The sequence below is a fragment of the Pocillopora damicornis genome, chromosome 3 (genome assembly GCF_964200805.1).
Source record: "Pocillopora damicornis chromosome 3, jaPocDami1.2, whole genome shotgun sequence".
NCBI lineage: Eukaryota > Metazoa > Cnidaria > Anthozoa > Scleractinia > Pocilloporidae > Pocillopora > Pocillopora damicornis.
Genome location: NC_142672.1, coordinates 21489806 through 21514407, shown reverse-complemented (window position 1 = coordinate 21514407; position 24602 = coordinate 21489806). Strand labels below are relative to the sequence as shown.

The window sequence follows — 24602 nt, the reverse complement described above, 5'->3', positions numbered from 1 at the left end:
AATTACAAATTTGATGTGGGAGTTAAAGGGTTAACCTACGAGCAGCCACAGAGACAGAATTGGGTGTGAACAATTTAATTTTAAACCCTTTTTTGGTAAATTGACAGAAATAAACTAATTTTTTTTTTGGTTTTTGTGTAGCATTGATATACTATAACAATTATTCACCACCATTGGTGAAAGTGCTGGAAATTAACCTTACAGCTTTGTGGCTCTATAAATATCCACCATGTTTTATCACCACTTCTCCAATGAATAACTGTTAACTATTGATATTATTATAATCATCATCATTATTATTATTATTATCAATTCTCAATTTACACTAGAAAGTCCCTGAATTCTGCTGTCAACAGATTGCATATTTCTACATTTCCATTATTAATTTACACTCTCCCTTTCCAACATCCCTAAAAAGCATCTAGAAAGTGTACTTTACTAAAAAAATTGCAATAAATGGTGAATAAGAAATGTAAACTAAACAATGGAGAGTAAGTAGTATGAATGTTTTCCCAACTCCCTCATACCAGCATTTTGTAGATGTCACTATACAGTGATTGTTTAAAGCATCTGCCTGAGCTACAATATTTTCCTTACATTAAATTGGCCATATTTCAATCTTCAGTGTACCATTCAGTGCTGTTGGGCAGCACTTTGTTCAAATCATAGGCTTAACCCTTAAACTCCCATCAGTGACCAAAGTAGAATTTCCCCTTACAATATCAATACAATATCAAGCAGGCAAGTGATGGGAATAAAGGAAAATATCATGGGGATTCTTAGTTGATACAAAACCAAATTCTCTAAATCAACTTCACAAAAACTGCATGGAAGACAGTAGGGAGAATTACTAAAGAGATTTTTGGAGTGAAAAGGTTAAGGCAGTAGAAATTTATTTCAGTGATCTCTTTCAAAATACTACTTTTGTTTGTCCTTTAAGGTTTTCATTTGTGGGGAATTTAAGGCAAGAGACAACAACAGGTTGTTGACAATAATTGATAACCTTTACAGTATGTCCTATACTTTGATTTTACATTGCAAGAAGTTAACTTTTCATTAGCATTTTTTGGAACAATATGATGGCACTCAGAATGAACAAACACATAGTCTGGTCTACCCACCTATTAAACAAGTGTACCCTACGAGACTTTGCTTGCTCCTTTGGATTTTGAAAAAGACAACATAAATGGCAGAAAAATTTAGTCAAATAAAGTGCTGCACCCATCCACCACTGCCTGCCTCACAATAATGGTGTTTGTAGTAAAATCTTCTTTAACCTCTTGCAATGTCAGCTTCCTTTCACATGGTCATGGATGTTGCTTCAAACAAGCCTGTAGCTGAAACAGTTACAATTTTAAGGAAAAATTACATTATTTTGGAACACTACTACAACAAAGGATTACATAAAGGATTTACAAACAATTTACACCCACCCTATAAATAATTATTAAAAATGACCTCAACAAGTAGCTAAATAAATACACTTTCTTCAATGGATTAACATAAAATATGCGTGCAAGGGAAATATGAGCAAAATGCCAGCTAATATTATATGTTATACCATCGAAAAAGGGATTTACTATATATGACTCCCCTATTGTTAAATTTTCTAATCTTTGGCTTTTAGTGTTTGAAACTTTGTAAGGTCGTATCTGAGCATCATACAGATTGCATCAGGTGTAAGTAAAAGAAGAAAACAACAAACAAAACAATTAAAGAGTTCTTGATGACCAAAAATGATTTGTGGCATATTTTGCACAGAAAATGACCAAATAGTAATAAAGACAGTCCAGTATGTACAGAGATATCTGATCATTTTTTTAACCTACAATTATTTGATCTCAATGAAATTTATTTCACTGTTAATAAATTTAAACTTACTCTCATTTATGCTTCTTTTGACTCTGGCCATGGCATCTAGCACTTGATCACTTCCAATGATCTTAGTGAACTGAGCCACAGATGGTACCATATCTCTCAGGGGTGTGGTTACCACCTCTCTTGAGTGACGAGACAAGACCATTTCAGCTGATTCTGGAAGTCAATTTCACACAGAATAAACACATCTAACCTGGAACTCAACTGAAGTTTGTGTAGCATTAAGTAAAAAAGAACCATGTTCAGTTGTCAGATAATGTAAAAAAAGTGTGAAAGTTTGGACTTTCACTGGTATTGCATGAATGCCATTTTGAGGGACTATGGACTGATAGTTAATCAGCAGCTGGCTAACAGTATGTTGTTTGTGTTGTCTATTGACTTGTTGTTATGAGTATTTTGGTTATGAGTTGACACTGACCTTCATAAACACTGTGATATGCAAAGTGGAGATAGAGTAAAAACAGTAAATGAACACCAGCCACCACACAACCAGCAATCAGGCCCTGACGTCGATTGAATGTACGACTCATGAAAACAGTCACCTGTAGAAAGAAAAGGAAAACTTTCAGTGGAAATGAGTAATTACTCAAGGTATGTAACTGTACACAAAGAGTAAATCAGATACACTGTCAAAATTATCAAGTTAACCCATTTGTAACAACCAAATGTAAGAAACAAGATGTTTACACCTAGTGGTTGGTTGCACAAACTACTTGACAAGTGAAATTGTTAGCTATTTCCAATTGGTGTACAACCCCCTCAAATGTTCCACCCAAGGGTTGATAATGGTGTTAGGAATTTAAAGTCAAAACAACCTGGGGTGAAGCAAAGGATGTGACATTGCACGGATGACCTTTTGGGGAAATAGAGAGAGCTAATTGACTCCCTAAGCAAACAATGACTACTGCAACAAAGGCACAATTAGAAGTACAGTGACACAAAAGCTGTTGCAATGAACCCTTTAGCATATACTGGTAGGAGTGCTGCCATCCATGCTAGGATAGTTAATTGTGGGTTTTAGCAATCTGGGTTCTCAAACAAATGAATACAGGAGGTAAGTTTCTAAAGGAACTATGAATAACTGAGGTAAATTTCGAAACAAACTGATGCGCAGTGTTTGGTTGAGGGTATCAAAAAATAATTTGGTTTTGTCAACTTGAGTTCATAGTGTAAATTGGCTCTTGTACAGAGCTTCTACAGCTGATGTTTTTAACATAAGCCCTTTGTAAGAGGAAAAGATCAAGGGCTAACACTCAAAATGTCAGCTTCAAAAACTCTTCACAGTGACCAATTTACATTATCAACTCAGTTGATAAAACCAAATTATCTAGGTTCACAAACACCCTCACTGAGTTACCCACTACAGACTAAGTATATATCATTGTACTGTTAACTCTTAGGGTAACATCACTCACCAATTTAGCTGCCGATAAACCTCCAAACACTAACCACAGAGCATAAAAAAATGAGTGGGAATGATGATAGCCAACAGTTGTTAGAAATAGACACACCACATTTCCAAACAATGCATATCCCTAAAATAAAAGATAAAAAAACAGAGTACCAGGGGACTGATTTCTCTTTTCCTTTTCAGAGCAAGGTAAAGTATCTTTGAGCAATTTCAAATGAATACTCTCATGAACTGCCTAACTCTCAAGTTCTAAAGAGAGTTTCTCTCATCTAGCTGCTTCACATTTGTCTAATAATCAATTCCAGGACTTCAGGAGCAGTGTTTTTCAGACACAAAAAGCATGTGTGAAAAACAGAATGAAACTTTAAATAAACATTTGTTCAGAGAAGGTTTTACCCTTAACACCCTAACATCAGCACCAATGCCCTCCAAATTTATCTCAGTCTGTACAATTCATTTGGTACAGGTACTGACTCAAAGAATTTGTTAAACAATCACACCTTCTTCAGGGTTTGAGCTAGTATTTGATCACTGGGGGACAATTTGTCCCCTTAGCAAAAATTTTGGAGGACATTTTCATTTTTAGGGGGGACAGACAAATTAATTTTTATTCGACATTTTCTTTTTTTACATTCATACAGGCAAGCCAACAAAAACATTTTTTTTACCTGATCCTCTTAAGACTTGTAATACAAGAAAAGTGATACAAAAAAGAAAAGTTGTTATTGATGTCAAATTTCTTTTTCTCGTCATATTTAAACAGAGGATCAATGACTTTGCTTTATACTTCAAAACATTACACAGCAGAATCTCGTCCCGGCATCGCCTTGTAAACTTCAATTCCTTTCTTAATCACTGGTAAATGTAAATGTACTAATTCTTCAGTTGGTTCTAGCCCAAACATCAAGGGCTGTAGAAAAGAGTTGCTGCAGAGTTGAGGTTCTAAAATGTGTACACTCTTCTGCCATTGCAAAGGGGTTTGTCTTCTTAGATTTCCGACAAAAATAGCAGAACATCGCCTCTTTTTCATAGCGCAACCATGTGTGATCTCACAACCAAGTTTTCAGGAAAGTTCGTGATTTTTTCGGTTTCCTTCGATCCTCATTCGTTTCTTCCTGATTAATACACTGTTCTTCTTCTGTATCATTTTTCTCTGATTCACTCTGACTTCGATTCCGAGCGAAAAAGCTTTCTAATGTTCAAACACGTTTTCGATGTGACATGTTACTGCGCTTTTCACAAACATGCGAATTTTGAAGTTCAAAAGCCAATTGACGATTGTGTTTTTCGTTGCCGTCAATCATCTTAACGGAACTCTTAGGAAACAAAACTTTACTTTCACAGGTTCAAAAGGTCATGGTTTGTGATTTGTGATTTGTGATTGGTGGATTTCAATCCGTTTCGTGTGTTTCTCTTTTTTTCGTTGCTTGTGATCGTAATTATGATTGAGGGCAGCGAAAAACGTAATTGTGAAGGCGGCTTTTGAACTTTTGAGTTCGCATGTTTGTGAAAAGCGTAGTAAAGATTGCCACGTGCGTTCACCACACTTGGTTGAGCATGAGACGTACGTGTTCAGTAAAGTGTGACTGAAACGTGACTTTAGAATGAACTTTAAACGTGCAAGAAAATATACTTTCCATGTTCTGTTTTAGCTTGCAATTTCTGTACCAAGATAAATCTCTTTGTGTGTGCTTCCTTTTGAGTTTTTTCCCTAAATTTTGAAGGGGAGAAATTGTCCCCTTGACCATTTTTTTAAGGGACAATTTCAATTGCAGTGCAGGATTGGCGCAATGGCATTTCCTCATAATGATTCTTGTTACCTTAACAAATAACTCAGCAGTAATTACTGTGAGGATAAATTACATAGATGCTGGTCACTCTTAGGGGTTTATAGGATTTAGGTCACAGCATGAATACTCACAGATAAGGAAAGAATCTGGAGAAAGGTAAGATGGGTGCTACTCATAAATGCCACAGCATAGAACATTCCAGCACCACCCAGCCAGTATCCAAAACAAACACCAAAAGCTGTACCCATGAGTGTTCCCTCTTGCTAAAAACAATAATCAGTTGAAAACATCAAGAATTAAATTAAAACCCTTTAAAAGAAAATTCCTTGAGACTTTAAGACAAATTATTAAAAACAAGTCTAGGAAAGACTGTGGTTTTAAACAAAACAGGCCTCAGGATTTTTCTTTTCAAGTGGATCATTTGTCACTGATACAATTATATCTGTTTTCCTGATGTTGGCTACCAGAAATCTTGACACTGTTTTAATTAATAAACAATAACTTAGACCTTTTGGCTGACTTGAAGATGATTTAGAGTCAATTTTAATACTCATTGTTTATAAAACTAAAAAACAAGTATGTCACAGATATCACCCTGAAGATGCCCTGATTCACTGCTCAGAAGGCATAACAAAAAACCATTATAAGAAAAATGAAATTATGGAATAATCAAAAGCAAAAGGAGCTGTTTCAGCCCAAAAAGTATGGGGACCACTTGTGTCACATTAAAAATGTAAGCCACAGTAAAATACACAACCAAAAAGCACAGTTTGAAAATAATGCCAGTGCATATTACATCTTAGATGGTTGAGCCTAGAAGAGATTCTGTGCAATTCTGCTGAGAGTAAGTCTAGCAACACAATTTTTTCTTTTCATGGTCCGTCCCACAAGTTTGAGATGAAGAGACTCAACAGAGCTAAGCATGATTGAGGCTACAAACATAATCAATCAGTAATTCAAAATGCAGAGAACAACAAGCAAAACATTAATCTTACCACTGTGTGTCCTGATGTTTTCATACTGAAGAGAAGAATAGCAATCAGGGTGAAAACCAACATCAGTGGTCCGTACAACTCTCCAACAACTGTCTAGAGAAACAAATCAGCATGCATTAGTGTTTCCTACTAACTGAAGTCTTCTTTGCAACTGTTTTACCTGTCATCACACCACAGGCTCTTTCCCATGTACTGCAACATAAACTGGAACTACATTGAATTCCTTTCATTTTTGTGAATTTGACAATAATTAGATATTACATCAATCACATGCTGCATTCTTCTTTTTGAAAAAGCAAATAACCCATCACAAAAATTCTACTAAATTTCCTAATAAGTTTCCTGCTAAAATTTTTCCAGTCTGACAACTTTTTCAGCATAGGCAGTGACTGTACCACTTGAAATAAAAAATGTTTGTACATAGAAAAATAAAAACCACCCTGACATTGATAAGATGGAGGAAAACAGTATGCAGACAAGTGATCCTAATAAAGAAAATTCAACTGGGGGATTACAATGGATCCAATACCACTATCTCCAAAAGAATAATACATTACACAGTAACAAGAATTACTAATGAGTTTGTCTGAGTGAAAGGGTGAATTATCCATCTTCTACTTTCCTTAAGTATATACCTGAGGGGATGCTGTGGAGGGAAACTTTGGTATCAGTGAATGGAGCAAACTAGAAAAGAAAACATACACAATCATTAAAATATGCTTGACATGATTCTTCTAGGCCAAAAGATTTGATGAAACAAGGCCATTATAATAATAAATTTTTGTCATAGTTTTGATTAATTGGTAACAGGACTTCATGTTCTCCAATTCTCTCTGTAATCATACTTGTAATTAACAAATCAGACTCACAGCGATTTTGTTTATCACTTGTACGATTACAGACCAAGTTTGATTCCAGTCATTCCTATTACCATAATTTATAAATCTTATTTGATAACATACCGATTACGAACTTCAATGGGTTCAACATCAAAGTATGGCCTAAGTATATCAATATTTGCATACAGATCAAAGGCTCTTTTGGCTGATTGTTTTCCAGCCTGCCAGACCTATAATAATACAAACAAAACAATAAAAATTATAATTTATTTGCCACTAAAATGACAATTTGATCAATTGTCCATACATTTTGATAGACACTGCATGTATAACAACAACTGATAGAATAACAGCATAACAACTGATTCAATAACATTTTAATTGTTAAAACATGTAAATTGCTGAAATGCATGGAACAAACTTTATTAAAATGAACTTTTATTTCTTTAAGATTTATCAAATTTCATCTAACCATATCAATGTGAATTTTCCATTTTCATTGGTTAATCAGCAAACTGCTTCACCATACTTAAGTGGAAGACATACAAAAGAAAACTGTTCAATCTAGTTGTTTTGATTTTCCTTCATTAGACTCAACACTAACTCTTGAACCAATAAGTGCTCACTTGCATCTGTAAAGGCTTCAGGTCATTTGTACAAGTACTATACATATTTTTATACTGAGTTCTAACTCTCTCTTTGGGTTGTTCAATCACCAGAAATCTCATCGCAAGTACTTGCCATAAATATATTTGTTTTGGTTTACAACATTCACTTGTAAAATGCTCTACAATTATTTCTTTACACATATTTCCTTACATATCCTCCAACTTCCTGTGCCATTCTTTCTCGGATCCTTTCCATAAACTCCGTCTCTGATATTGCTTGCCGACTTGGACTTCCTTCATGACTAAGAAGACAAATAAATGGAAATGCTAAGATAATATTATAAAGGTTAGCCATAAATAGTTAAAATCTGTTACAATACAATCAACTTAGCAGGTCCAAGTTACCCCAATATTCTCCACTTTGAAAATTACTATCAACAGCTATTCATATCCAGGTGATGAAAACATAAAGGATACATGATTCACAGTTTCTCTTGACAATGCCATAAAAGTACTAATAAAAAAAATTCTTAATAGTGGCATAAAAGTACATGAACAAACAAACAAACAAACCTTTCCCCATTTCCTGGTTCTGATTGCAAGTCATCTGTATTTGCAATATCAATTACTGCAGAGGAATTATCCTGTAATTACAAAATTCAAGTAATTTATCCATCAAATTTGTTTGCTTGCATGTGATTAGTCAAATACATCACATGGTCAAATATGCCCCAGCCTAAACTGCCAAATATCTAGTAGTATTCTCCAAGTTATAATCCCCAATTTCTTTCCTTACATCCATTGCAAAATCCCCCCCCCCCCCCTTTAAGAATTGATTTAAAGCAAGAGTGTTTTCAGATCTTACAGAAGTTTAAAAAAAGATGGGTGTAAAAAAAATATATATTTGCACCAATCACAGGAGATAGGGGTTTAAATGATTTTGACGGTGCAAGGTGGAGGGGGGGAGCTTGTGGAGGGATGAACAGATATGATGTAAGATAATTATAAAGATTTGAAATCAGGATGGATTTACGAATAAATCCACAATTCAACTTAAGGCATCCCCAGTCATATACAACTCGAGCATTCTTTCGTCAAAAACTACCCATGTACCAACGATTTCAATCCTTGCTTACGTGATCAATATGCTATCGTTGCAAGAATCGAGTTAGTCTTCATCGTTTTTGTTTTTGGTAGATAATTTTCATAACAGTGGGCACTATTTGATGAAAAATTATTTCGGAAAAAATAAAATAGTTCATTTTTACCTATATATATTATTAACTCACCTGTACGAGATACCAACTCGATGAACGGCTCTCTTCGCTTGAAGCAGAGCTACTTTTATCTTCGTCGCCTAGCGTCGCCATATTGGATTTAGAAACACGTAAAAGCTACAGAGGATTATGGGTGATTTTGTTTGTCGGTTTTTTTCAGGACAATGGATTGTGGGAGACTGCCTGTTGATGATCCAAGATGGCGGCACTTCCGCAGAAGAAATATTACCGGCAAAGAGCCCACGCAAATCCTATGGCCGATCACACTCTTGAATAGTGAGTAAAATATTGAGAAAATTACGGTAGTGAAGTTTTGAGTTATGGTAAAGTCAGAATAGGCGTACAATCACTAATTCACGTTTGGGGTGCGTGGAGTGCGGTATAAACAATTATTGGATGAGGTTTTAGTGATATCCAGTTCTTACCGAGACTTTGATTCATCAGGATATCACAAAAACCGAATCTAAATGATTATTTTACTATACATTGAACGCAAAAAAAAATGGTCCCGAGAGTAAGTGAAACTAATTTTTTCTAAACGTGCAAAAATATAAAATCAGGAAGCAACACAAAGCGCGCAAACATGAAATGATTACTGGTGACCTTGAGTGACCTTGACACGATTATTGTATTATTTGCAGCCAGATGACGTCCCAGGCACTGATATAAAAAATTCACTGTACACTTTCAGCCAATCAAAAAAAGACATTATGGGTTGAATGTATAATAAAAAAGAATGAAAGTAGTAAATATTTTATCTATGTGATGCAGATAAGTTTCAGGTCATTCTGTAGTGTTGAGGGGGGGAGGGGGGTATAATATATTGGTTGAAAAGATAATTAGGTGTGCATGCATGCTCTCTCCTCTGATCTAGTCTAATGTCTCAGGCATTGTACTTAAGTTTCCCATTGTCAGGGGAAGGGGGGTGCCAGAGGGGGGCTAGTAGGAGGTGGTGGTTGCTGGAGGGGGATTATTTCAATGGAAGACAAACTGCTCATCTCTTAATCTACTTGCATGTTTTAGTAAGTGGATTTATTGAGGATAATATTGAAACCAGGATAAGTTCATTTAATTGTGAGAAGATGGTGTGAAAGTCACAGGGACATATTTCAAGGCATAAAAAAAGTAGTGGTTAAGGACTATTTTTGAAAACTGAAACATTGCATAGGGTATTTCAAGAGTTTTCAAGTGTTTACAACATTCCATTTGTTCTTACAAAATAAAGTTGGGAAGATTAACTTATATTTTGGGGCCTTTCTAATAAAACAATTTTTCCTCCTACACTTGTTGGATATGAGGTGATCAGAACCAACTTGGTTCCTACAGGTCTCCTCAGCTGTCTGCCATCTCATTTCCAACATGTGCTTTTGGAATAATTGTTTATCAGACAATAAAATCCATAAGCTGCAAAATTCATGGAACAGAATAGAGACTTGTTTGCCCTCTCCCCTTCCTTACTGGGGAGCATTGCAATACATTTTTTACATGTATCTTAAAAGTTAAGAGTTAATCAAATACATGGACAGAGGTATGTAGATGAAAAGTAAATTGATTATGAAGCACCTTAAATAGTGATATGTCATTATGGAAATGACATTAGAGGTCTCACAGGGCTTACTGTAATTTGTGAAACAAAATGAAACAGATTCCTATTTTGCAAACTACAGTTTTTAATTTTGTGAATTACAGATTTTGGATTCATTTTGCAAATTACTTGATTTTGGCTAAGGAACTGTATGCTCATTTCCTGATTATTGAAAAACTGATGATTCATGCTCTTCTTACAGTCCTGTATCTCCAGATGCAATGGATTGGAGAACTCTGTTTCCTGCTTTCTTTCCAGAAAAAGATGACAATGGAGAACACACAGTTTGCAAAACCTCAAGAGTTGAATTTGCAGATATAGGGTGTGGATATGGCGGCCTTTTAGGTACATATGTCCTGACTTTAACAAACAGACTCCACGTGTTGTGCATCTGTTTAGTAAGAGATCATAGGTAATGCCAAAATGTGGTAAGAACAAAACAATTAACACACAAGGTGCAGCTAAGTGTGTCAATGATGTTCTAACTGCATTTTGACATCTTCTGTAATCTATTACAGTAACTGTACAGACCCACAACAACATGGGATCTATTTGTTCTATAAGATAAACAAACAAACAAAATGCTGTAAATGGTGATGTCATCTATTCATCAATCCCCCAATACATCATGAGTAAGAACCAATCAAAGGTTCAATCACCAATCAGACCTGCACCAATCAGAGCTGTTGAAAAACAACTAATCACAGCAGAGCATCATGCTTATAAGATCACACATGACCAGTCGACCTCACTGCCAGAAGAAGACTAGCAGTATGCAGTCGAAACATCATGATCTACATCACACGTGACTACATCGTGAGGCAAACAAAAAACTTAGCTTTTATTGTTATTCACCACGAGGAATAACCACAATCTTTTCTACAAAATCAGTCAAAATATGTGTATAATCCAACCAATATAACTGATATTAGACCACAGTAACTTTATAGAGCTACTATAACAACAACCCTAGACATACAGTCATATGTCAGAGCTGTCTTAACCCTTTACACCCTAACATTAGTAAAGGTATTCTCCTTACAGTTCCTCATACATTCCCTTTGGTGCTGACAAGGAGAATTTGTGTAACAATCAACAGCTTCTTTTGCTGCTGATAATTTTCTTTATTCTCATGACCTTACTGCATGATTCAGGAGTGATATTGTAGGGAGAAATTAGATGCTAGTCACTCTTAGGGGTCAAGGGTTAAGGGAATCTATCAAGCCCCATTTATATTTTCAAAATACTTTCATGTTTTGCAGTGGATTTATCTCCCATGTTTCCAGATACACTAATGGTTGGCATGGAAATAAGACTGAAGGTGAGAATCAGAGGATTTTGTGTGCAATTTTATTCATTCTGTGCTTGTGCACAAATGTTCTTGGGGGCATTTATGTTGTGTGAACTTGCCAATCAAAAGTGCTTGATTTATAAAACTGACCACCTTAAGGAATTGCTACTAAGAAATAGGTTTGGTGGGAGAAAGATTGTCTTTCATTCTTTATTAAAAACATTGTTTAATGAATCAAGAGAGCTGTTATAAATATTATATTAATTGATGATCAGATGTGACTCTTGTGATAACTTGAATGAACAAAGGTGAAGTAAAAATGCTACATCTCAAAAGAAAATTTTGAGGGTGATAACACTTACCAAATAAGGGAAAACAAAGAAAAAAGATAGATATATTTCCTGAAGAAATTTGATATTGCAACCAACAAGCATTGCAGTTTCTGTTCAAGAACAGATTCTGTAATGCAGCTATTTCTAGAGTGTGATGTCTCTATTTCCATATATTCAAGTACCATTATGTTGTTTAACAATATACACACATTAAATGCAAGTCCTTCTGCTGAACAGATTTTATTCAATTTAAAGAAATTGCTTCTTTGACCTCCATCTAAAAGCACAGACTGATTTATTCATGTATAGTTCTCTCCAAGGATCCCAGTATTCCTGAACTTCAAACCAAACTCCAAGTGCAATGAAAAATTGTTAACCAATTCTGACAATATTGTGAACATTGTTCACTGACTTGATTTTGCAATTTTCCCCATCAATATAGCAAGGATTTTAGTAAATGTAATATTGCAAATATGTATAATGTCAAAGGTGTAAAAAGTTGCAAGTAGCATTTATTATATTTTTAGTAATTGAATTATATTGCAAGAAGCATTCATAATCATATTGCCATTTAATAAGTAGTTTGAGTGTTAGTATTGTATGCAACATGAGTCATTGCATTGTAATGTATGAAGTGTAGCATTAGTAAATTGTTAGTAGTGTATTTTGTATTTTGTTGTAAGTAGTGTAAGCACTGTATTGTAAGTATTTAGTGTAAGTCTTAGTATTTTAAGCGGCAGAATTAATAATATTGAAGAAAAAAATACATTTCCCCACAGCTCACCTTGTGTTAGGATTCTAATTTCCATGTAACACTTGGGCTATGGATAATACTTCCACAAAATGCCTTTATTTAGGTCAGTGACTATGTTAGTGACAGAGTGATGGCTTTAAGAGAAGCCAACCCAGGGCAGTATCAGAACATTCATGTGATAAGGACTAATGCCATGAAGTACTTGCCCAACTATTTTCACAAGGGTCAGGTAAGTTTGTGTCTGAATCATCACATTACAGCAATAACGAGGATGTGATGTTAACCCTTTCATTCCCAAATGCCATTAGTTATTCTCCTTACTGTCTGCCGTACAATTTGTATGATGTTAGTTGGGAGAATTAGGTATTAGTGATCCCCTAATTGATACTTTTCTTTATTCTCGTCACTTTTCTGCTTGATATTGTATTGACATTGTTAGGAGAAATTCTATCTTGGTCACTCATGGGAGTTAAAGGGTTAAAAAAATCACAGTGTGAAATTATGGTATCATAACTTAGGTTTTCCTTTTGTACACACTTGTTCAGAATCTTTTTTGGGTTAACTAAGAATTGATATACAAAATCAGACATGTTGACAGTACTTTCATGTTGGACTGTTCTCAGTCTTTAGTTTTCACTCCACACAAGATGGTGTCATTAACTGCTCAATTTAGTCAAGTCCAAATTTAATGAAAATCATTCAAATCTCTGTGTCTGCTTTTGAATTGATATATTTCAAATCATTGACCAAAGTAATAGCTGTTTTTCTTTGAAACAAGTGACCAATTGAAATTTGTTGCTGTATTGTTTGCATCTTTTGCAGTCAGCTAAATAGAACATTTAACCCTTTCCACTCTAAAATCAGGATGCATATTCTCCCAACTGCTCTCCATATATTTCCTAAGGTGCTGGCAAGGAGAATTTGTTTAATAATCAAGAGCTTCTTTAGTTGATGATCATTTCTTTTATTCTCATGACCCTAATGTGTGATTCAGTGGTGATATTGTAAGGAGAAATTAGATGCTGGTCACTCTTGGGGGGGGGGGGGGGCAAAGGGTTAACCAATACTATTTATTTGTATACGTCAACTTTGCAGCTCAAAAAGATGTTTTTCCTGTTTCCTGATCCTCATTTCAAGCAAAAGAAACATAAGTGGAGAATAATAAGGTCAGGAGAACGGAAAAAGATGGCTGCGTGGCTGCCTTAGGAGGGGGAAATCGGAGGGGGGGAGGTCTAAACATCGCAATACTGCAAAAAAAAAAAAAATTAGGCACACACCGCCACCACTACTCTGTATGTTACATTTAGAGCAAAGAGCACGGAAATAACTATTAAGAATTTGTTCATGAACGTCAAGTCGAGTGCTTTTCACTTCCAGTCTGTTTCTGAAACAAATGGAAATTGGAAAATGCTCAGAAACGGTGGAGGATTTGGAGGATGATCTTTGATATCGTCCACAATGCTGAAAAACTGCATCGCGCTGGTTCAGAGGATACTGCAAAACCAAAAATTAATTTTACCCCAATACCGCAAAACCCAATGTCCCCCTCCCATAGAACATCCAATAGAAGAAGTAGAATCTAAATGGAACACTTCCGAATTGTACTTGAAATCAAGCTTTGGAAGACTGCATCCGATAAATTTTGAATTTCTCTTCCGCAATTGAAGGACTTTGTCTTCCGTGGTTATTTTAGGTGCAGTTCAAACTTGGATTTTTTCTCTCTCAAACGCCGTTAGTTTCACTGGATTAATTACTTATTTTTCTTTCAGCCCTACATTACTAGCTGAGTATGCATATGTTTTAGCGGAAGGGGTAAGTCACTTTTGTAAACATTTTTTTAGGATGTTATCGTGTTATTGGGAAAAGCCAATGTAATATCAGGTTACTTAATTAACTGTGAGAAGTAACTGTTAAATGAGGTATCTTTTCTTAACACAGTAAATGTTCTAAATAGACATGTACTCTAAGTTGTTCAGGTTGTTTCTAATTAGATGTAAACTTTCGTTCAAGCCATCTTTATTTATGTTTTTTAAGGGTCTTGTTTACACAATAACTGATGTTCCTGACCTGTGTGACTGGATAAAGAAGCATTTCATGGAACACCCTTTATTTGGGGCAGTCAGTGACGATGAGCTGGTAAAAATGAACTCTAGTCAAGTAGAAAAGTGTCTCTAATGGGGAAACTCGGGGCTCTGGGGTTTTAATGAGCGAGATCGTCCGTCAATAGAGCTTAAAAACAGAGAAGCGAGTGAAAAAAATTTTAATAATAATAATTTTTAATAATTTATTACTTATATAGCGCAAAATACATGTGGATATGATCTATGATATGATTTCTCTAAAAATTTTAGGTAATGTGACCTTAGGCGCAACCGTGATTGAACGAGAGTTTCCGTTGAGTGAATTTTGACAGAAGTCAGTTTTAGATCTTTGTACATGCATTAAAGTCCCGGCCGAGGACTGCGCAGTATGCAATATGTAAAGTTTGTTTCAATTTTCTGCACAGGCGCAGGATCCCGTCGTAGAAAAACTGTACCAAAGCACAGAGGAGGGACAAAAAGTTACTAGAAACAAAGGAATCAAATTAGTGGCTGTATTCCGACGGATTCGAGATCCGTACCTGACGTAACTAAGGCAGTATTTCCTCACCTAAATTAACCTTAAGTGCCAAGTCCTACGCGGTCGTGTGTCTTGTTGGTTTCCAAGCCTACCCGGATGGAATTGAAATGAGGAGAAATAGCTTGTGTCTCAGATTGATGACAAAGTAGGAACAGTGTCAGGGCTGCTGTCGGGTTAGAGAGAGTAATGAGACTTGTTGAACCCGAGAACTTAGGATTAATGGCCTCCGTCTGACTCTATCTTCAGTTCACCACGCTACTTCCTATCATAACTGTTCTTAACTTTTTATCCCGATTGTTTGAAGCTGTCTATGGATAAATCTCCATCCGGGTGATTGCGCTGTACGTTTTAAGAACACATCCACTGGATAGCGATTTATCCGTTGGATAGCATCATTCGACCCTTAAACAAATGGGCAATTGCGTGAGGACAGAGTGAGAAAGATGGTAACCTCCTTTTCAAAACTTTTAATATCCTTTTTGTCTAAAATGATTTTGTCGTTGTTGTTGCTGTTTTTGAAAATCATTCCTTGTGTCTCTTTTTTTCCCGAGCTAGAGCTCTTTCGTGGGTCTCTTAGTTGCTTCCATCCACAGACTAGAAATGATTCCTGTGAATGACGTTGTTTCTGAGACAAGTATCGTCACCAGAAAAGAATCCTTACGTGAAAGTTTTCCTTCGGAAATTTTTCCTTTAGTCATGTGCAGAAGTGTCGGTTAAAATGCTCTCCTAAGTCCTGTTAGCTATAGAATAGGTGAGCCCATCTATTGCGCCCTATTTCGGTTTAGATGAAAACTTCGAAATTTTTAACAGAGTGGTCATATGATAAAATGCTTTTTGACTAAGCTTGGGCGGGCCGACATGGAAAATATTTGGTTCTCGTTCAAGACGCGCGGACCGAGTGCATCATGACCACGAGCCAAAAACTTCTCCGTCCGGCCCGACCAACACAGTCAATAAGTAGTACATATTATTTAGACCCACTGTGTATCACCCGATTCCAGTTTAAGGCTACGTGCGAGTCGAATTCTCGTTTTCTGCCTGAGTTTCAGATAATGCAGTTTTCAGTTGAGTGTCCGAAATCTATAATCGCATTGGTCTTGCTTTATAAACACTCGCCTCACCATCTCGACCAATCAGAACTCTGTCACTTGAATTTTCCCGCGCTTGAAGATATTTACAAGTATTCACGTATGTTCTGATTGATTCCTCGTTAAACTCACCTTTGCTCTGATTAGCTTTGGTTTCGCGAAACTTAATCTAAAAGCGCGCAGTCTTAAATAACATAACCTTACATTTTCTACACTGGCTGGCAAAAAAACCTAAAAAAAAAAGGCGTATTTTGAAGTCCTTCGCGTTTCCATCTCTGATTTTCATCATTGTGTTATGAACCTCCACTGTGCCCTGAAGTTGGACGGAAAGAGTGCACAAACTCGGGGTAGTCGATATACCCATCGTCATTGCGGTCCTGGTCTTCTAAGATTGTGTCGACGAAAGTCGCCATTTCGTCCTCCGCAATTTTGCTTGACTCGTGATCATCTTAAATAAAGCAAGAAAAAAAAAATTAATAACTAATGCGTCCATTCAATCGAAGCTTCAACATCCCCCCTCGGGCAACCCCCGGCAATTTGAGCTTTTGAAGATTGCATTCAAATTACGCACTCCGGGAATAAAATTGTGTTCAAATACCCCAGCCAATTTTTTTGTGCAAGGCAAATCAGCGACCGAGACTTTCTACTAAGGGAATATACACAGTTTATGTTTCCTTGCTTTCTTTGCTCGTGAAAGTTAACTATTTACCTTTAAACACATCCATATTTAAAGATATAACACCTGTATTCCCCTGGAAAGACTTGACATTCCCGCTTTAAATTCCCCACCCCATCCCATTTATTCAAGATAATTATGGGCACAGACGACGGTCAAGTGCCTGTGAGTTGCTCGGGGAGAGATGTTGATGCTTCGAATTGATCGGTGCAGAAGTCCTTATCACGACTGATGCCATTTCCTGCATCTCAGAGGAGAGCATGGACAGCGCGATAAAAATTGATTTAAAGTGAAGGTGCGAACGACAAAGTCATGCGTACAGTAACTGTAACACACAACCTCGGCCTGTACCTCTTCCAGGAAGGCTGTCTGGTGTGTATGCACTAAATTCAAAGAATGCAGGCGTGAATTAAACTTCAAGTTGTAATCATATCTGCGTGAAACAGATATTTACCAAAGATCCTTTCGGAAAGCGAGAGCCTGCCTAGATTGCAGATTAACTTATTCACATGCGCGTACCTTTCTCGTCCTGGGAATGGTCATGATGCGAGAGACCTTGAAACAACTCAAGACCATCCAACTTGCTGTTATTATCATAGTCATGCATCAAGAAGAACTGAACCTCTCCCTTGGTTTCCTAAAAAACCGGTAGAGGCAAAAGGTTTACTGCGAAAATTAAGGCTGAGGTACAGCAAAAGTGTTCTACATGGGAGGACGTGTGTCTTATGGTGGTTTACCAATAGAATCTGTTGATAATTGCTATGCATATGCGAATCTTCTTCAAACTTATGCAATTCGAAGAGCGCTTTCGAAAAGGTCCTTAACCGAAGGACAATTTATCTGGATAAGTGTAAACAATATGCCAAACCGTCGAAAGAAAAACGGTTTTCAAAGTCATCGGGCGTGGCGTGAACCATGGGGCTTGGTAGTTTGTAGAGTGATTCTGCGGGCGCTCATTCTCTTTAAAGATAAACAGCGTCATCTCATATTTCTGTGTGACGCATTTCACAAAAATAAACATCGTACTTACATTCAGGTATTTGATTGCTGCTTCTTCATCCATTCCCATTTGTTCCATCAGATGTTCCTTTAGATGGCTGTAAAGTACATGATGGCGACATTTCTAATTGAATTCTTTCCGTGTTTAGGTTTAAATGTTAACTGGCGTTTTTCAGCTACGTTTTGCAAAACTGAGAAAGGTATTGCCTGAGAAAACTTTCCGAAGAAACAGGTTGTAAAAAGCCCACACGAACGCTTCATCCTCTCACTTCCAAGATCTCATGGTAGTTCTCCTTACTGTCTGTCGTACAATTCTTATGCTGTGAGTTTGGAGAATTTGGTATTGGATCAACTAATAATCCTTCGATTTACATTTTTCTTTATTCTCATCACCTGCCTTCTTGAAATTGTAGCGATATTATGGGGAGAAATTCTGTTTTGGTCACTCTTGGGAGTTAAGGGGATACTCGTAAACTAAGAGAGGCGCTACGATTTGTTCATTTCCAATACGACGGCTCGTAACGACTCGTAAAACCGAGCTCTCGATCCGTAAGATCCGTACGGATCGTCTGTTATATTCACGAGTCGTATGGCTGTGCCGTCGACAACCCTCTCCGAAAAATCTTAGCTTAAAAACTGCGCTATCAGCTACATCGAAAATATGTTTCGAACCTGGCGGAAAATGAAAAGAATAGAAACTGGTCGCATAAAGTGGAAACGGTATCGGCGTCGCTATATCAATCTATTTCCGATCAGTTCATTGTCTCCGAACTTTATCCGAACCTTTGCGGATTTGACTCTCGGTTGTGACATCCGCTCAGATAGAAATTAAATCCTCATAAGACCAAATTGACACGTTTACGGATAAATTCGTTCAGTTTTCCTTTCTTCTCTGGTGTTTAGTTAGATACAGACGGAGATCGTACGTCGAAAGCCACAAATAAGTTCTGTTTTCATTTGTATTTACTTCTCAGGGTATTAAGATTACATAGATAAGTGCTAATTTTCCTTCGAGTTCAACTACTTCACCAGCAGGATCAACCCGCTAAATTGACTGGTGACATTGAAAACAAAACCAAGATATTGAAACTTGGAATTGAAAGGCGCACTTCCCCCTTGGTAAAAAATTGAGAAACTTGATAACAACACTTTATTCCCTTGCAAAAATATTTAACAATAGAATATTACTTACTGTGAATCGTGAGCTTGAATTTCTAAAACCTCTTGCGCCCTTTTCTTGTCTTTTGCACCTTCGCAATTCGCAGCCATGACAGCAATAATGAACCAACAAAATTTAGATCTTCCACCCCACGATATGGTTGATTTTGGAGGAAACATGATGTGTTCTTCAAAATAAAAGCTTGAAATCGTTGCGAATAAAATTATCTGAGTACATTCGTGCAATTTTTAATAAGATGAATCATCACAAGTGGTAAATATGTAAATTGGTGGCTTAAGAAAAACTGTTTCGAATTTGATTTACTCAGGTAAACAGGTGTACCGTGGAAATCAACCAATCAGTGAGCGCCTGATCACCATGATCATTCTCAATAGAATAGAAATTTCTTTGAAATAGTTCGATTTCATCCTCAAGGTGGGTATTATTACATCAGTTAAAATCTTAAGAACTGAAGATTGCCGGAAAAGCAGCGTTTGAGGCAAATAACAAGAAATAAAACGGCAGATTGCAAATAAACTGAACAATACGAGGGTCAAATTTAGTCCAGCGAGATATTTAGTACCAACCAATAAAAAGCTCCTCTTTGTTAATTTCCTTAATTCGATAACCACGAAATTTAAAGGGAATATAAATTACGTTCCCTCGGAAATTACTGATGAATCGCAAGCAGGCCCAAAATTTACCATATGCCGGTTTTGGTCAGGTGTCACACAGGGCGCTTTCGACGTTACGTCTCATCCTTGCAGTGAGCGGGGCTTTTGTAGCACATGAATCTAGTGGTTTGCCAAACTCATCGAATCAATTCTCCTAATCTCAGTCACTGACGATCAAACTCGAAATTTTTATGGTCTAGGGCGCAATTCATCTTGGCTTAAATTCACTTAAATTCATTTTCGTTGTCCGGCGCCTTTAACAAAAGAGCTAAGTCTTTCTTTAAGGGAGCCCTCTGGTTGAAATCCAACAGTAAAGAAGGTCATAACTAGAACAGTCACAGAATCATAATCATTAATAGTAAACTGCTGAAAATTGGCAGGAGGCAAGTACATGACCCTACCTACCAGCCAACAAGTAAAGTTGACCAGGTTTGTTTATTCCTAGTAAATAATAAACAAAAACAAAAACTCTATCATTTTAAACTATTCTTCTGCCCCCTCAAATTCAAAGCTCAAAATACATCCAATTGGGCTGGTTTTAAGCATCATGGATCTACTTACAAAGCACTACAAACCTATTGAGCAAAATCGGGTTTCAATCATTAATGTTGCCATGGCAACGAATTCATTCCAAGAAAAGATTAACTCCTCAAAACTTCAACACTTTTCAGTCAAATTGAATTTTGCTCCATAGGTTTGTAGTATGTTATGTCTCAAATATTTGTGGCAAATTCGGAGCTGTTAGCACAAATACATCCTGAGAAATTTAAGGGGGCACCCAAATAATCATGAAAAACCCATATTTGCAGGAAATGTGATTTAAAAGGAAATGTTATGGAAACATGGGTTCAAGTTAGCTTTTACAATAAAAACACAGTGTGTTGGTAGAACTGCTTTAAAAGAGATATCCCTAAAGTTATTTTTTGGTCTTCTGAGTAGTTTTCCTCTTTTTGGGTCCATTACAAGGTTCTATTTCTCCAAAAGCTCCAGCTGCATAAGTTACACCCTCGCCACGAATCCTTAGATCTTCATTATGCTGTTTAGCCTGTCTCCTGGCAACTCTGTATTTCTTGTGCTGATCTTGCACTCTCTTCTCTGCTTGTTTAATTCTCTCTGAATCCCTTCTCCTAGCTTCCATTTTGGCAGTATCACTCACAGTGAGCCCAACCTTCTCCATGATGGCATGTTTCGCGGAGGCACCACCACTGAAATGTAAGGCAGCTGACAAAGCAGCCAGCTGCACTCTCCTTCTGCCATGCCACTTGTGTTTGGGACATTTGTTCCATACCAGGGAGTTGATGGACTCATTAGCATTCTGGGTATAGCCAGGCAAGCACCTTGCAAGAAGGGCAGAATCTGTGAGCCTGTCATAAATCTTGCAAAGATGTTCCTCAAACACCTTGTCAAGATGGTGTGGCTTGTTAGGGCAAGGGAGCCCTTTCTTGTATTTACACCATGAATTTGGTGGACAAAACTGGTGCCTTTCTTTATTGGGTAGCTTCAAGCAGTGGAACAATCCAGCCAGAATCTCAGTTTTCATAGTCTGCACAGCTTGGTCCCTCTCTTCAGTGGTTGTAATTTCTCTTTTTACATTGTCACGAATTGCCTTGCCATAATTCTTTTTCAGTTTTTCTATAGCAGCCTTTGTCAGTCTTCCATTTCTTCCATGCATTGGTTTTCCATCACTCAATTTCACTGAGGATTTTTGAAATTCATACAGTGCTTTTCCAAGTCGCTTTTGAACGTGTCCAATGCAGTCTAATTTCATGACCCAGTCACAGCCTGCAGTTCCAGCTAGGTGATCCTCTTCCCATTTCTTAAAATCTTCTGAAGCTTTCCAGGTAATGTACTCTTGATCATTGTTTTGTAGATTTTCATAATGGTGACAAGTGTCACAGGCACCATAAATGCTCCATATAGAATTATATGCTTTTGAGTCCCCATCAGAAATCATCCATGTGTACCTGATAAAGCCCTGCTCACTTCTTCCCCATATCCTTTTGGCACATTCCATCTCCATACTTGAGCTGGAGCCTTTATAAGAGCCTTCACAATGATGAGTCTGGCACCACTGTTCAAACTGGTCTTCAGTCAGACTTGACTTCTTTTGTGAGCACACACTACAGGTTTTTGAGATAACTTCAAGGTCCAACACTTTGCCGGTTGCAGCAGAAATAACAAATCCAACACAGTGATTGGCAGTATAACCTCGTTTTGACCAGGAGCCATCAAAACTTACAGGGATACTAATTATCATTTGATCATTAGCATCAGTGATGCATTCTTCTTGTATAGCCTGCATTCTTGCCTCAGCCCTGTTTTTGGCTAGTTGCTCCTCTAATATCTCCTCGTGGGCCTTGAGTAGTGCCTCTTCGTGCTCATACCAAGTTGAGAGCGAAATACTGAATGGCATATTAAGCATTTCACACAGCTTGGCAATTCCCTCTTTTCCAACTCCCATCTCAAATGTGCCATACACTATTCGTCGGTTCAGATCTTTACCTTGAATTGTCCTTGGAGTGGTATCATTGGAGGGGTGATCACCAGTAGTAAGGAACTCTGTCATGCCACAGTCACACTTGACAAAGACTGAATTGCTTATTCCCATTCTGTTTACAGTGCTCTCTAACACTTCAACTTTACCTAAATGAGAAATTAGAGGAAACGATCTATTAATTTTCTAGTTTAAATCCAGATAAATTAGTGGATCATGGACTTGGTTTCAAATTTTCCGGCATAATAAGTGACACTGTGCAAAAATTTCAACAGGCTCACCTGAGGCACATGGTCCATGTGTATGTACTCTGTTTACAAACTTCCTTAGACTTTCCATTGATACCAGGCGATATCCTTCAGCAATTTCCAGATCATCTGGAATACTTTCATCCCACAGAGACGTATCAATAGCACAAGCGCCGATTTTTCGCGCAGAAACCGGGATTGCAGGCGGTGGAATCATTTCGCTTACCACGTCATCTTCACCGACGAACGTGATATTTACCCTTCGTTCGCTCGTTGCGCTTGCCGCTCTTTTCGCTTGTTTTTGAACTCCTTTGAACCCTTTACGCTTTCTTGAAATTCCCTGCTTTAAAACAGACTGCTTTTTCCCTAGCTTCGGCATAATTTAACCCTTTATAAACTGAATCAATAAACTGTGAAATGCTACGCATAGATCAACAAAAGTGACTTGGACAAAATTCGTTAGAGCTCCTTGTAACTCAGTAACCAGGCCTCAAAAGTAACTTCTAGGAATCTGGAATGAACTACGGTCTGTTTCCAAACTCAGGACCGTGGAACAGCGTTAACGCCTCAAAAATAATTCGGGAAAAAGGCTCTTGTTTTGAATTGGTTACCATGGCAACGGAAAAACAACGTTCAAAGAAGGCCACTTTTTGACTCTGCAAAGTAATTTATGTAAAAACAAGCAACATATTCAAAATCTAGATAGAGCCAAGTAAATATTTTTCCAAAAAAAAATTTGGGCGAAAAATTTTTCAATTTTACCAAATTTCAACCAGAGGGCCCCCTTAAGTAAACCCATTCATAACAATTATAACACATTTTACCGAGGTAGACCCTTCGGCAAAAGCTGTCATAAATGGATGCCCAGGGCCCAACATTAACAAAAACAACATCATCAACAACTTTGATCCTACGGGTCCTCACTGTCATTTATTGCTCTCTTAAGATTTTTAAGAGATTTTGGATGCTGACATCCTCTCTTGAGATTGTCGACGACGGTCGGCTACGACGGTTAAACGAGAGTCACGCAACGTTTCACACCTTTGAGATGTCACCGTCGGAGCTCTGGAACGGTGCGTTTTCTCGCGGTTTCTCACCGTGGTGAAGACGGTTGAGCACGGTAAGAATTTATTTCAATGAAATGTCGGTTTTTTCCTCATTATTCCCTATGTTGTCAAGAATTATTTTTGTACATTCTTGAGCATGGTTTTTCATGACGGTTGGCTACGACGGTTAAACGAGAGTCACGCAACGTTTCACACCTTTGAGATGTCACCGTCGGAGCTCTGGGACGGTGCGTTTTCTCGCGGTTTCTCACCGTGGTGAAGACGGTTGAGCACGGTAAGAATTTATTTCAATGAAATGTCGGTTTTTTCCTCATTACCGTATTTACCCGTGTATAATGCGCGCCCGTGTATAATACGCATCCCAATTTCAGACCAAATTTTGAGAAAAAAGAAAAATAAACTACTCAACAAGAAGGTGAAATTGTATAACATTATTTATTTCAATTAACTTGGCAAACTAACGAAATGACTCGGACTCGGAGTCTGACTGGAAAGTTCTCTTGCAAACGAGTCATCGAGCTCGTTGTTGCAGTCATCGTTGGCCTCGTAAACTAGGTCGTCCTCGGATCCATCAAGGCTGTTGGTGATCCCGCATTTTAGAAATGAGGATTCAATCATTTCTTCGGAAATGTCCTGCCATGCTCCTGCGATCCACGAAAGGATCAGTTCCTCGGATGGTTTCTTTTGGCGGCCACTCGCTGTAAATTCATGGATTCCCTCCGCCATCCACTCCATCCACCTCTTTCTAACACCATCTTTAAACGGCTTGTTTAAAGAGACATCCAGCGGCTGCAAGATCGAGGTTAATCCGCCAGGAA

At 37.4% G+C, this 24602-nt stretch overlaps 4 protein-coding genes across 4 annotated transcripts in view; 1 reads left to right on the top strand and 3 right to left on the bottom strand.

The window, feature by feature from the left end:
- LOC113684030 (protein YIPF3) overlaps positions 1–8940 on the bottom strand; it is a 9387-nt gene extending 447 nt beyond the window's left edge. Inside the window, exons 1-11 of the mRNA XM_027201331.2 lie at positions 8811–8940; positions 8095–8165; positions 7733–7823; positions 7037–7143; positions 6710–6758; positions 6075–6167; positions 5211–5342; positions 3294–3413; positions 2297–2420; positions 1882–2034; positions 1–1337 (exon numbers count right to left, since the gene is read on the bottom strand). The exon at positions 1–1337 is cut by the window's left edge and continues 447 nt beyond it. Coding sequence (XP_027057132.2) covers positions 1300–1337; positions 1882–2034; positions 2297–2420; positions 3294–3413; positions 5211–5342; positions 6075–6167; positions 6710–6758; positions 7037–7143; positions 7733–7823; positions 8095–8165; positions 8811–8891 — 1059 coding nt within the window. The 5' untranslated portion in view covers positions 8892–8940 and the 3' untranslated portion in view covers positions 1–1299. The remainder of the gene's footprint in view (positions 1338–1881; positions 2035–2296; positions 2421–3293; positions 3414–5210; positions 5343–6074; positions 6168–6709; positions 6759–7036; positions 7144–7732; positions 7824–8094; positions 8166–8810) is intronic.
- A 16-nt stretch (positions 8941–8956) lies between these two features.
- On the top strand, positions 8957–15869 carry LOC113684031 (tRNA (guanine-N(7)-)-methyltransferase). The gene is made up of 8 exons (XM_027201332.2): positions 8957–9074; positions 10586–10728; positions 11646–11704; positions 12864–12989; positions 13856–13926; positions 14530–14572; positions 14795–14896; positions 15267–15869. The coding sequence occupies exons 1-8, from the start codon at positions 8998–9000 to the stop codon at positions 15387–15389; spliced, it is 744 nt and encodes a 247-aa protein (XP_027057133.2). The 5' UTR covers positions 8957–8997; the 3' UTR covers positions 15390–15869.
- On the bottom strand, positions 15005–19623 carry LOC113684032 (multiple coagulation factor deficiency protein 2 homolog). Its single transcript, XM_027201333.2, has 4 exons — positions 19335–19623; positions 18174–18240; positions 17663–17780; positions 15005–16915 (listed from the first exon to the last, which is right to left on the bottom strand). Exons 1-4 carry the CDS (start codon positions 19478–19480, stop codon positions 16761–16763), a joined length of 486 nt encoding a protein of 161 aa, XP_027057134.1. The 5' UTR covers positions 19481–19623; the 3' UTR covers positions 15005–16760.
- Positions 19624–20342: 719 nt separating this feature from the next.
- Positions 20343–23506, bottom strand: LOC149048816 (uncharacterized). Its single transcript, XM_089200832.1, has 2 exons — positions 22751–23506; positions 20343–22618 (listed from the first exon to the last, which is right to left on the bottom strand). The coding sequence occupies exons 1-2, from the start codon at positions 23094–23096 to the stop codon at positions 20892–20894; spliced, it is 2073 nt and encodes a 690-aa protein (XP_089056958.1). The 5' UTR covers positions 23097–23506; the 3' UTR covers positions 20343–20891.
- Between the last annotated feature and the right edge of the window lie 1096 nt (positions 23507–24602).

Coding starts and splice junctions, on each gene's coding strand:
- LOC149048816 (XM_089200832.1), bottom strand. CDS start 23,096: ATGCCGAAGCTAGGGAAAAAGCAGTCTGTTTTAAAGCAGGGAATTTCA. Junction 22,619..22,750: donor ACATGGACCATGTGCCTCAG/GTGAGCCTGTTG, acceptor TTTCTCATTTAG/GTAAAGTTGAAGTGTTAGAG.
- LOC113684031 (XM_027201332.2), top strand. CDS start 8,998: ATGGCGGCACTTCCGCAGAAGAAATATTACCGGCAAAGAGCCCACGCA. Junction 10,729..11,645: donor TGGATATGGCGGCCTTTTAG/GTACATATGTCC, acceptor CATGTTTTGCAG/TGGATTTATCTCCCATGTTT. Junction 14,573..14,794: donor CATATGTTTTAGCGGAAGGG/GTAAGTCACTTT, acceptor ATGTTTTTTAAG/GGTCTTGTTTACACAATAAC.
- LOC113684032 (XM_027201333.2), bottom strand. CDS start 19,480: ATGTTTCCTCCAAAATCAACCATATCGTGGGGTGGAAGATCTAAATTT. Junction 17,781..18,173: donor CAGCAATCAAATACCTGAAT/GTAAGTACGATG, acceptor CCGGTTTTTTAG/GAAACCAAGGGAGAGGTTCA. Junction 16,916..17,662: donor CCATTCCCAGGACGAGAAAG/GTACGCGCATGT, acceptor GCTTTATTTAAG/ATGATCACGAGTCAAGCAAA.